The following is a 12,689-nucleotide window of genomic DNA, read 5'->3' on the forward strand; positions in this document are numbered from 1 at the left end:
CATACTCACGTACAGTCTCTTGAAGTCTCTTCCCAGACTTCACATTAGTGCTGTATTTAGGATCTTTTATGCTGTTGCTGATGCCACCCCCCCTTTCACATGAAGTCCATGCTCAGTCTTCACACTGGTCTTGGACTCACTGTCTTGCATGCAGTCTCTGTGGTGCCCTGCCAGTTGCATTGATCTAGGTTCTTGTGAGCTGCCTTTGATATGTCTCCCCTTCCCCTTATTGCATTTTTTCCAGGTTTATCCTGCATGCTGTTTCTGTCGTCACTTCCCTTGCATGTTAGTTCTGGACACTGTCATTGGGCTCACGAGCTAAATTGCCCTCTTAGGCCCACATGATGTCTCTTATTGTTTCTTTTGTGTATGGCAGATATATCGATGATTTGATGAAGCTGAAAGCTCAGGCACGTACAGGAGGGAATGAGTTTATCACATGGAATGATATCCAGTCATGTGTGGACCGTGTGAACATAGTGGTGCATGAGGAGCACGAGAGTAAGTGCTTCCACTTCATTCCTACTAGAATGACTTGGATTCTAAGAAGTGCCAAGACCAGATTCACATTCACTGGAATGGGGGTAGCACTATTAACAAGGAGGTAGCTGGAGGTCTAGCTGGCACATGGTAAGAGACCTTGGCAGTTGGTGTCTTTCTAGCATTAGGAAATGCCTATATGGTGCACATAAAAAGAGCTCATTTTATCTGTGAGTAAATTCAGTGCTCTCTGATAATGAAGTGTTAACAGCATTACTGCTGACGAAGAGAGCAAGTATAGGCATTTCCATATACCATAGTGTCAGATGCAACATCTTTACCTAGATAGACAGATAAAGTCCTGGGACCAGACTCTGCAATGTGATGGGATGTGAGCATAGGTTTACCTTTCAGTCTCTGATCCAGTTTTGTTGTAGGCCTATTCAGTGTGTCTTTACTACTTGGTGCAAGTACTAGACATGCTAAATAGGTTCTCATGTTCTTAGGAAAATTGACAGGGGGCAGAGGGAAGCAGAAATGCTTCCTGGTAACTCCTTGTTAATAGCACTAGTTTGAGCCAGCCAGACTGTCCAAACGGACTCCTTTACACCTCTGTTGAAGACATTCAATCCTGACTTGCAGCCTGTGAGGGGGAATGCATATCTCACACTGGGCCTGAAGGGATTAATCTTACACTATGGGTGGAGAAAGTCTCATCCCTCAGACTTCTAGGTGGCATGCTCCAAATGATATGCTAGTATAAAAGGGAGCAGCCTGACTCAGTCTGAGTTGGCTTCCGGAGAGGAAGGATCTTTGGTGGAGGCTCCCCCTGAAGAGCTATCACAGCCCTTCCCTGTGGGAGCTGGAGATCCGTGGCCATCAAAGTCCAAGGGAGTTACCTGCCCAGAGGAGCCCAGAGACCCTGATGCCCCAAGGACTGCAGCTTCAGGAAGTGCGGTAGGAAGTGACCCAGGGAGGGTGAGAGAGAGTGGTATCTCCCATCTGTATGAGATCATCTTTTGGTGGGATTCCCCGCTGACCCAGTGGTGGACTACTCCGCCCTGTTAGGGCCCTGGGTCAGGGTCTGGTGGAGTTGGGTGGGCTCGGGCTGCCACCCCCTCCCCCCCTGGTGATGGCCCCCCCAGGTACTGCCTCTAGAGCACACTGTCCTGTGTCTGAGGGCTGCCATTTTAACTCTGGCCGCTCGGCCACGATATTGACTCTGGCCGCCAGACCACGATGACCCGTACCTGAGGGCTGCCACTTAGACCCTGCCCCTTGAATCTCATTATGGCAAGAGCTGATACAATCTGGTAGGCTGTAACCGTAGTACTAGCACCCCCCCCTGCCCACCCCAACAAGCCTAAACTTCCTAGTGTCCAGTTTATATCCATTTGTTCTTGTGTCTACATTGGTACTAGCTTAAATAATTCCTCTTCCTCCCTAATATTTATCCCTCTGAGATATTTATTAAGAGCAATCATATCCCCCTTAAACCTTCTTTTGGTTAGGCTAAACAAGCCAAGCTCTTTGAGTCTCCTTTCCTAAGACAGGTTTTCCATTTCTCAGATCATCCTAGTAGCCCATCTCTGAAACTATTCCCGTTTGAATTCATCTTTTTTAAACATGGGAGACCAGAACTGCACACACTATTCCAGACGAGGTCTCACCAGTGCCTTGTATAATGGTACTAACACCTCCTTATCTTTGCTGGAAATACCTCGCCTGATGCATCCTAAAACTGCATTCGCTTTTTTAACGGTCATATCACATTGGTGGCTCATAGTCATCCTGTGATCAACCAATACTCCGAGGTCGTCCTTCTTCTCCGTTACTTCCAGCTGATGTGTCCCCAATTTATAACTAAAATTCTTGTTGTTAATCCCTAAGTGCATGACCTTGCACTTTTCACTATTAAATTTCATTCTATTACTATTACTTTAGTTTACAAGGTCATCTAGATCTTCCTGTAGGATATCCTTCTCTGTATTAGCAATACCTCCCAGCTTTGTGTCATCCGCATACTTTATTAGCACAGTCCCACTTTTTGTGCCAAGGTCAATAATAAAAAGATTAAATAAGATTGGTCCCAAAACTGATACCTGAGGAACTCCGCGAGTAACCTCCTTCCAGCCTGATAGTTCACTTTTCAATACAACCCGTTGTAGTCTCCCCTTTAGACAGTTCTTTATCCACCTTTCAATTTTCATACTGATCCCCATCTTTTCCAATTTAACTAATAATTCCCCATGTGGAACTGTATCAAATGCCTTACTGAAATTGAGGTAAATTAGATCCACTGTGTTTCCTTTGTCTAAAAAATCTGTTACCTTCTCAAAGAAGGAGATCATGTTGGTTTGGCACGATCCACCTTTTGTAAAACCATGTTATATTTTGTCCCAATTACCATTAACCTCAATGGTCCTTAACTACTTTCTCCTTCAAAATTTTTTCCAAGACCTTACATACTACAGGTGTCAAACTAACAGGCTTGTTGTTACTCAGATCACTTTTTTTCCCTTTCTTAAAAATAGGAACTATGTTAGCAATTCTCCAGTTGTATGGTACAACCCCTGAGTTTACTGATTCATTAAAAATTCTTGCCAATGGGCTTGCAATTTCATGTGCCAGTTCCTATAATATTCTTGGATGAAGATTATCTGGGCCCTCCGATTTTGTCCCATTAAGCTGTTTGGCTTCTACCTCGGATGTGGTAATATCTATCTCCATATCCTCATTCCTATTTGTCATCCTACCATTATCCCTCAGCTCCTCATTAGCCTCAGTAAAGACTGAAGCAAAGTATTTATTTGTTTAGATATTGGGCCATGCCTAGATTATCCTTGACCTCCATTCCATCCTCAGTGTTTAGCGGTCCCACTTCTTCTTTCTTTGTTTTCTTCTTATTTATATGGCTATAGAACCTTTTATTATTGGTTTTAATTCCCTTTGCAAGGTCCAGCTCTACATGGTTTTTGGCCTTTCTCACTTTATCCCTACATGATCTGACCTCAATAAGGAAGCTTTCCTTGCTAATCCTTCCCGTCTTCCACTTCTTGTAGGCTTTCTGCTTTTTCTTAACCACCTCTCTGAGATGCTTGCTCATCCAGCTTGGTCTACAACTCCTACCTATGATTTTTTCCCCTTTCTTGGGGTGCAGACTTCTGATAGTTTCTGCAGCTTTGACTTGAAGTAATTCCAGGCCTCCTCCCTGATATTCTGTGATTCTTCTAACTCTTTAGTGTATATAGTTTAGTTTAGGTAGGTAGTTAGTTAAGTAGTACTTAATTGTAGTGAGGCAGTCCCCTATGAACTTTACCCAGGGATGGGGCATGACCCAATCCTTAAGCCTTGTGACCGGTATAAGAAGCCCATGCCAGTTAGTGACCCCCCATCAAAGCTGTTTGAAGTGCTTAAGGGTTTCCCACATACGCAACAAGTAGCATATCTGCAAGAGCTTCAAATCGTGTACAAAGAAGGAGCAGGACATTAGACTCCGAGCCCTCCTCATGGAGCCAGCCCTCTCGCTGTCCTCTGAGCCAGCCCACTCCAACCTGGCATTGGTGAAAAGTGCCCCTCCGATGCCAGCCTCCTTCTGACGCTGATCTCCATCCCTAGTGCTGTCCGAGAGGCATAAGAAGCACGGGAGAGGCCACTCCCTGCTTTCTCAGAAGGGCAAGAGGAAAACTGTAGGTGAACAAGAACCTGTGAGAGGCACCTTGGCTATCCTAGAGGATGGCCAGGCAGCAGACTTGCTAGATAAGCTCCTAATCTCACTTCAGGATCTGCCTTTTGCCTTGTGTAGTGGCAGAGGCGCCTGTGTCCTCACGGTGCTGACTACACCTGAGGCCTTTCAAATTGCTAAGGACATTCTGGCAGATCCACGTGCGGAAAAGTCCTGGGAACCCCTACCCCCAATGGCAATCCCAGCTAGGGGCAAGCCTGCATTGGGATCTGTGCAGCAATCCCCATCTCTGCGGTGCCACTCCCTGGCACCATCCCAGTCACCAGGTTAATGTAGGTGATCCCCGGAGCCATGTTACTAGCCAGTGGAGTCTCGTGGCCATTCCATCAGTTCCAGGCACTGGTCCCCGGGACCCTCGACAGTAGTCCCTGAGCCCCCGGAACCACTCACTGGACTGTCACCACTGTCCCCTTGAGGCACAAGCCTGGTCCCAGGACGCCCGGCATCGGTCTCCACCGCTGCTTTCCACCTGGTGCTGATCCCTGGAACTCCAGAGCCAGTCCCTGAGAACTCAATGGTGGTTCCCGGAGCTTTGATGCTGGTCAACAGATCCTAGGTGCTGGTCTTCGCAATCCCGCTCCCAGTCCCCAGAGCTGCAGTACAGATCTGCGGACTCGGATTGCTGATCCCCGGATTAATGCTGACAGTCACCCGAGCACCATTGCTGGTTCCCAGCCACTTGGCACTGCTCTACAGAACGCCGGCACTGTTCTCTGCAGGCTAAGGAAGCTGTGGCTCCGCCCTGGTCACCAGGTGAGGACCTTTCCTTCTCAGACTCCAAGGGTGAGGAAGTTGTGGTACCCAGAAATCAGGGGTATCCTGCAGTGCCAATGGGAGTTCCAGGGGCCCACCAGCAGGTGCATGGCTTCAAGGACAGTGGCCAGTTTCCTGGCAGTTCTGGAACGTATGGGGGTTTTCCCCTGCCCCAGAATCCCATGTGCCATTCTCAGTCTCTGGGTCATCAGAGAGACACTCAGCCACTGTATCCTGCCTGCCACCCGACTTGGATGAGGGATCGCTCCCAGGGTCCTCAGCCATCCCAGGATGAGGCCCACCCAGCAGGGGACGTGGAGCTGGTTCCTCCCCCAGCCCTAGTTTCCTCCTCCTCATCACCTGATGAAGCAGTGACAGTGGCAGGGCCGTCACATGATGACTTTAAGGCTCACCAAGAATTTCTTAAGCGTGAGGCAGCAAACCTAGGCCTTGAAGCTGAGGAGTTGATGGAGCCATCCCACACCCTGTTTGACATTTTGGCCACAGCGACCCCAGCGAGGGTCGCCTTGCCGGTTCACAAGGGCATTGTTAAGCTGGTCCAGGCCTTATCGCAGATCCCATCCTCTTTGTTCCCCATTTCCAAATGTGCAGGGAGGAAATATTACATCCATTCCAAGGCTTCGAATACCTCTATATGCACCCCTTCTCTGGCTGCTTGGTGGTCACAGCAGCCCATGAGGGGGACAGGCAAGGCCAAACCAGTTTGATCTCAAAGAATAAGGATGCGAGGAGGCTGTATGTTTTTTGGCAAAAAAGTTTATTCAATGGCCAGCCTCCAACTGCGCATTTCAAGCCACCAATCCTTGCGGGGCACTATGACTTTGATACCTGGCATTCCATGGCCAAGTTCGCAGATTCCCTGCCCAAAGAATCCAGGCAGGAGGAGTTCCTGGCCATACTAGATGAGGGCAGGGCAGTGGCAAGGGCATCCTTCCAGGTGGGGCTGATTCTTCAGCCAGGACAATGGTGTCAGCTGTGACGATGCATTGGGCATCATGGCTGCATTCTGCTGGCTTATCTGTGGAGATCCAGCAGTCCATCCAGGACCTCACTTTTGATGGTTTAGCCCAGTTTTCCGACCAAACAGACACTGGCAGTGTAGCAGTTGGGTACACCCTCCAATTTATTTCTATCCCTCCCTCCCTCCCCTGCCCCCTTCAGGGACCCTTCTCACAAGCAACTGCTCATCCAGGAGGTGTGGAGGGAGCCTACAAGTGGGGGCTGTAGAAGAAGTTCCCAAAGAACTGAGGGGGAAAGGGTTTTACTGCCGCTGTTTTCTGATTGTAAAGGCAAAAAGGGGTCTACATCCCCTCTTGGACCTGCGAAGCTTCAACAAATACATCAAAAAGTTGAAGTTCTGCACTGTCTCCCTGGCCTCCATTATCCCCTCCCTGGACACTGGTACACCGCCCTAGACTTAAAGGATGCATACTTCTATATTTCATTTTTTTTACAGCCACCGGAGGTTTCTGTGGTTCATAGTCGGACAGGCCCACTACCAGTTTGCCAAGCTCCTGTTTGGCCTAGCGACAACGCCAAGAGTATTCACAGAATGCATGGTCACAGCCTACCTCAGGTGCAGGGGTATTCAGAACTATCCATACCTCGGTGATTGGCTCATCAGAGGTCACTCGAGGGCACATGTTCAGCACCGCATCATGATAGTATAAGCCACCTGCCCAGAGCTGGGCCTGTTGATAAAATGAACAGAAGTCAGCATTGGTTCTGACGTAAATGATAGAATTAATTGGAGCAGTCCTAGATTCTACCCGAGCTAGAACGTTCCTGCTGGAAGCCAGATTCAGGGCAGTGTCAGATCTGATTGCCCAAGTCACTCCTACCTGCTCCATATAGTCCAAGTCTGTCTCAGGCTGCTAGGTCACATGGCAGCATGCACTTATATAGTTCAGCATGCAAGACTGTGCCTCAGAGCCCTACAGATGTGGGTGGCATGGGTCTGCTCCCCAGTTAGGCATCACTTGGACAAGGTCCTCACGATCCCACCACAAGTACTTACCTCCTTAGCTGGTGGTTGAACCCGCACAATATGATGGAAGAGTTTCCGTTTATGACTCCTTAACCCACCCTGTCCCTGGTATCAGGCTTGGATTTAGGGTGGGGAGCCCACTTTGGTCCCATTAGGACCCAGGGCCTATGGTCCAGAGAGGAGCTGTCGTTACATATAAACGTCAGAGAACTCAGGGCCATCCACTCGGCCTGCTAAGAGTTCCTTCCCCAGCCTTCAGGCAAAGTAGTGCAGGTATTGACAGACAACACAATTTTGATGCCCTATGTCAACAATCAAGGGGGGAGCACGGTCATTGGCCCTCTGCCAAGAAGCCCTTTGCCTGTGGGATTTCTGTATTCAACATGCCATCCATCTGGAAGCCTCACAGCTCCCGGAAGTCCGGAACTCTCTAGAAGACCATCTCAGCAGAGCTTTCTTCTCTCCCCTCGAGTGGTCCCTCCATCCGCAGGTCGTCAGGACCATCTTCCAGAAGTGGGGAACACCCCATGTGGACCTGTTTGCTACCAAACAAAACAGAAAATGTTTTGCTCTCTATGGTCTCAACGAAGGCTCACTTTCAGATGCCTTTTTCCTGTCATGGGGGGACTTCCTCATGTACACTTTTTCACTCATTCCCCTCATCCACAGGGCCCTCTTCAAGATCAAGAGGGACAGATCATGAGTCATTGTAAAAGCTCCGGCATGGCCTCACCAACATTGTTTTGGCATGCGCATGGACTTAGCAGTGGGAGCTGCCTGGGCGCTCGCAAACCGCCCGGATCTGCTCTTGTAGTACCACAGTTGGCTGCTATATCTCAATCGAACCTCCCTGCTCCTGACAGCATGGTTGCTGTGTGGCTAAACCTTGAGGAACAGGCCTGCTCCACACAGGTCCAGTGGGTTCTCTTAGAAAGCAAAAAACCCTCCACTAGAGCTACTTACCTGACAAAGTGGAAATGCTTTACCTACTGGGTGTTGGAATGGAACATCCCACCATTTCAGTCATCTTTACAATCCATTCTGGATTATCTACTCTTCCTGAAGCACCAAGGCCTGGCTCTCTCATCGATTAAGGTGCACCTGGCAGCCATATCAGCCTTCCACCCTCTCATTGACAGCAGGTCTGTCTTCTCACATGCGATGACCATCAGATTTCTTAAGGACCTTGAAGGGCTCTTCCTGCAGGTTTGGGATCTGATTCCCCAATGGGACCTCAACCTCATCCCCCCGCCCACCCAGGAGTGGGTTCTGCACACACTGGATGTCAAATGTGCCCTGGCTTCCTACTTTGAGCGGACTAAGCACTTCCGCAAGTCTACTCAGTTCTTCGTTGCGGTGGCCGATAGAATAAAGGATCACCTGGTGTCATCCCTGGACCACCACCTGCATCTGTACCTGCAATGAGCTGGCACAGGCCATGCCTTCGCCAACAGTGACAGCTCATTTGACCAGGGCTCAAGCATCATCAACAGCTTTCCTGGCACATGTCCCTATCCAGGACATTTGCAGAGCCACTACATGGTCATCTGTCCATACTTTCATGACACATTATACCATGACCTAGCAAGCCCAAGATGATGCTGGCTTTGGCAGAGCTGTTTTGTAATCTACACATCCATGAACTCCTGTCGTCCTCCAGAGGCACTGCTTGTGAGTCTCCTGACTTGGAATGGACATGAGCAAGCACTTGAAGAAAAAAAGGGTTACCTACCTCTTGTAACTGTTGTTCTTTGAGATGCATTGCTCATGTCCATTCCATGACCCACTCTCCTTCCCTTCTGTTGGAGTTTCAGCAAGAAGGAACTGGGACAGGAGGGCAGCATCTCTTACGCTGGCGTATACACATAGGGCCCTACGGATATACTGGGAGGGAAATCTTCTGGTGTGTGTAGCGAGCACACACACCTGACATGGAATGGACATAAGCAACACACCTTGAAGAATAACAGTTACAAGAGGTAGGTAACCATTTTTTATTCAAGCACCACAATTTGAAATTTGGGCCTTGATAAAAATTAACTATCTGGCCTTGAACCATGTAGTCTCCCTAAAAAGCAGTTTTCTGTTTAGTCCTTTCCGGTCTTTCTGGGTACCACCCACTGTTGGGGGCAGGGACTGTGAAACCCATCCATGGGGCTCAAGTGACTGGTTTGGTGATCACTAGTGCCTCAAAGAGATGAGGTCATTGCCCCTTTTTAACATAAACTGCTACAACAAAAAGGGAACTGGAGTTGAAATAGTATGTAGCAAGTGCTAATACTGTATTTCTCAACTGCAGTATACAGGAAGGAAATTCTTGCCACAAGTTCAGAAGTGTGTCTCCTCCCCGCACTCCACTTCTTAGTATGGTAAAATTGTGGACTCTAGTTCTTTTCTGTGCCCGTTTAGGTAATATTCTGTCTGCTCTTCCCCTGTTCCTGAATCTGGTCCTTAATGTTTTGTCAGGGATGTACATAAGGGCATAATGAGGTTCTTAGCTGGATCACTTGGTGATGCCTGTTTGCTTTATTTACAAAGGTAGTTCAGCAGGAAGAAATAGGTGAGAAATAAATTTGAAAACAAAGGATTTGAGAAACATAAATCAGAAATAGCCTTTAATACCTGAGAAACTGGGGAAGGTCCAATGTGTAAAACTTTGCCACTCCCAAAAAGGCATTTTTGGCTACTTTACACTTGTATACTGTACTCATGATTGTTATGTCTTGAGTCTCTCATGTAGGTGCTTAATTGTATTTTGAAACATTCATTTGGGGTTCACGTTTGCATTCTGTAAAAACTGGCTGTTTTGGCACCTTTAAGGAAGGTGTGGAACTAGACACACACATGATTTCTTCAGAGATAATCTTTCAATAATTCCATCCCCATCTAGACAACTTTAGTTGACTGAAGCCAAGGGTTAAGAAACTAGTGTCTGAAAATAAACATACTAAAACTGGAATAATTTGATTCATTTTTATTGTGGCTGAAATGCTTTTAATTTGTTGAATTAACAAAAGAACCCTCTCAAGTTTCAGAAAGCAAGATCTCCGGGATAAATTGATTCCTAAGTATCAGAGGGGTAGCCGTGTTAGTCTGGATCTGTAAAAGCGGCAAAGAATCCTGTGGCACCTTATAGACTAACAGACGTTTTGGAACATGAGCTTTCGTGGGTGAATACCCATTTCGTTGGATGCATGCCGACGAAGTGGGTATTCACCCACGAAAGCTCATGCTCCAAAACATCTGTTAGTCTATAAGGTGTCACAGGATTCTCTGTTGATTCCTAAGAACACCACTACTTGCCAGCTCCTCCCTCCCCTTTCTAACTTTATGGTCTAATATGCATACATATACATACAACACAAAGCTTCATTAGGATCAAGATTTCAAGAAGCAGTTTGGATGAGTCAAACACACAGGAGTCATATGGATCTGTATTAGGGCTTGTCTACATGAGCAGTTCGTAGCAAGCTGGGATATAAATCTACTCCACAGTAGCCTGCTGCACACAGAAGGCTTGTCTACACTTTCTGAGTGTCAATTGATGCATTGGCAGTTGATTTAGCGGGTCTATTGAAAACCCACTAAATTGACCACCAATCACTCTCCACTCCTGTACTCCACCTGATCGAGAAGAATAGAAGGAGTCAATGGGAGAGCGTCTCCCGTTGACATTGCATAGTGTGGACCCTGCAGTAAGTAGACCTAAGGTACGTCGATTTTGAGTTATGATATTCACGTAACTCAAATTGCTTAGCTTATAGCGAGTTTTCCCTTTAGTGTAGACAAGGCCTGAGTGTCTGTGCGGACCCTGCTGCCACACACTAAAAGTTCGATAGTGCTCTTTGACCTACTTTGCTTTGAAAAAGGAGTAGATTAAAGTTCACTAGGAAACTTCTAATGCACAGCAGCAGAGTCCACATGGACTTTTAATGCATGGCAGGCCTCTCTAATCACTCAGTGACAGACTTGAAGGTGGCAATTTTGCAGCAAAAAAAACTTCAAAAACAGACTCCAAAGAGAGACTGCTGAATTCAAATTAATATGCAAATTAGATACAATTAACTCAGGCCTAAACAGAGACTGGGAATGGTTGGGTCATTACGCTAATTGAATCTATTTCCCTATGTTAAGTTCTCCTCACACCTTCTATGGGTCATCTTAATTATCACTTCAAAAGTTTTTTTTCTCCTGCTGATGATAGCTCATCTCAATTGATTAGACTCTTCCTGTTGGTATGCATACTTCCACCTTTTCATGTTCTCTGTATGTATAAATATCTCCTGTCTGTGTGTTCCATTCTATGCATCCGAAGAAGTGAGCTGTAGCTCACGAAAGCTCATGCTGAAATAAATTTGTTAGTCTCTAAGGTGCCACAAGTACTCCTGTTCTTTTTGCGGATACAGACTAACATGGCTGCTACTCTGAAACTTTAGAGAATGTGTTCCTTACACATTTTGGGTGCATTTTCAATCTACAAATAATAACAAATTAATGTCAATCGTCCAGAATAAATAGTGTAATTGTAACTGTTACTGTGATGCTATAATATAATCCAAAGAAATCATGTCAGACATGTTTTGTGATTCTTTTACATGTCCCTCTAAATGTCATGTGATCTTATTATGTGTATGCTAATAAAATAGAGAATGGTTTCCATGGCTACATTAATAATCTCCATATGTGAAGAGATGACATGTGACCTAAAGCTGCCTTCCAGAAAGAAGTCTCTGGAGTTTCCTAGAGTCACTAGGTGTGCAAGACTGATTCTAGGCTAGCAGAATTTTCTTCTCATTTCTTTCCTATTTCATTCTTTGAAAAGATGACATTTTTCAGTCCTGTGCATTAAAAGGAATCTTCTGTATATGTAAGTAGGATGAAATAACTTTCCTGAGCTGTTTCCAGTGTCTAGTCCAGTGTGTTCCCCAACAGCATCTTAGCAGTTTGCTACAAATGTTAGGGGCCAAGGCTACGTTAATCAGTGGAGACTAAGACCGATAGACTCTCTCTCTCATTCTTCCTGCCACAATTCGGTCCCCATTTACTGAAATATTTATTTCACCCCTGAAAAGATAGTGTATGGACTAGGAAAGGTTAAATTTTAATTTAAGAGCTTGCTTTCTTGATTAACTCATTTCCTGAATGCTCCAAATAGAGACTGGGTTTCCCACTTGGGTCACATGAGCAAATCTCATGATGAAACCACAGAGACACACAGAGAAACCAAGCCAGCAATCACACACAATTGTTTAATGCATCATAGGCATCATAGGCATCCTCTTGTATTGTGAAAGAGGGCAAATAGGAGTGCCCAATTTACCTTTTCTATGTCATTTTTTGTTATTAATTTTATCATGTCCTCTCTTATTCGTCTCCTTTTCTGTCTTGCTAGGCCTCCAATCATGTTTGTCTCTCATCTGTGAGCCCTCTTTCTTTATTTATGTTATGGGCTTTTTTGAGACAAGATGACCAGAACTGAGCACAGTAATCAGGCAAGGGCATCCTGTTGGCTTATATAGAGGCTGTGACAGTGAAAAAAGGCTGAAATGGGCTCCATGGTTGCTGTGCTATGGCATCTGCCCGGACAATCCAGGGAAAAGGGCGCGAAATGATTGTCTGCCATTGCTTACATGGAGGAAGGATTGATTGACGACATTTACCCATAACCACCTGCGACAAATTTTTGGCCCCATCAGACGTTGA

The 12,689-nt window shown here is 46.4% G+C and overlaps 1 protein-coding gene across 3 annotated transcripts in view; it reads left to right on the plus strand.

Annotated features, from left to right (window-relative positions):
• Nucleotides 1–12,689, plus strand: part of LOC116818044 (ras GTPase-activating-like protein IQGAP1) — a 122,799-nt gene that overhangs the window by 47,124 nt on the left and 62,986 nt on the right. For all 3 annotated transcript variants that reach the window (XM_032768660.2, XM_032768658.2, XM_075069781.1), the window contains exon 14: nt 377–501. In XM_032768660.2, coding sequence (XP_032624551.1) covers nt 377–501 — 125 coding nt within the window. The remainder of the gene's footprint in view (nt 1–376; nt 502–12,689) is intronic.

This window comes from Chelonoidis abingdonii, chromosome 9, assembly GCF_003597395.2.
Source record: "Chelonoidis abingdonii isolate Lonesome George chromosome 9, CheloAbing_2.0, whole genome shotgun sequence".
In the NCBI taxonomy this organism is placed as follows: Eukaryota; Metazoa; Chordata; order Testudines; family Testudinidae; genus Chelonoidis; species Chelonoidis abingdonii.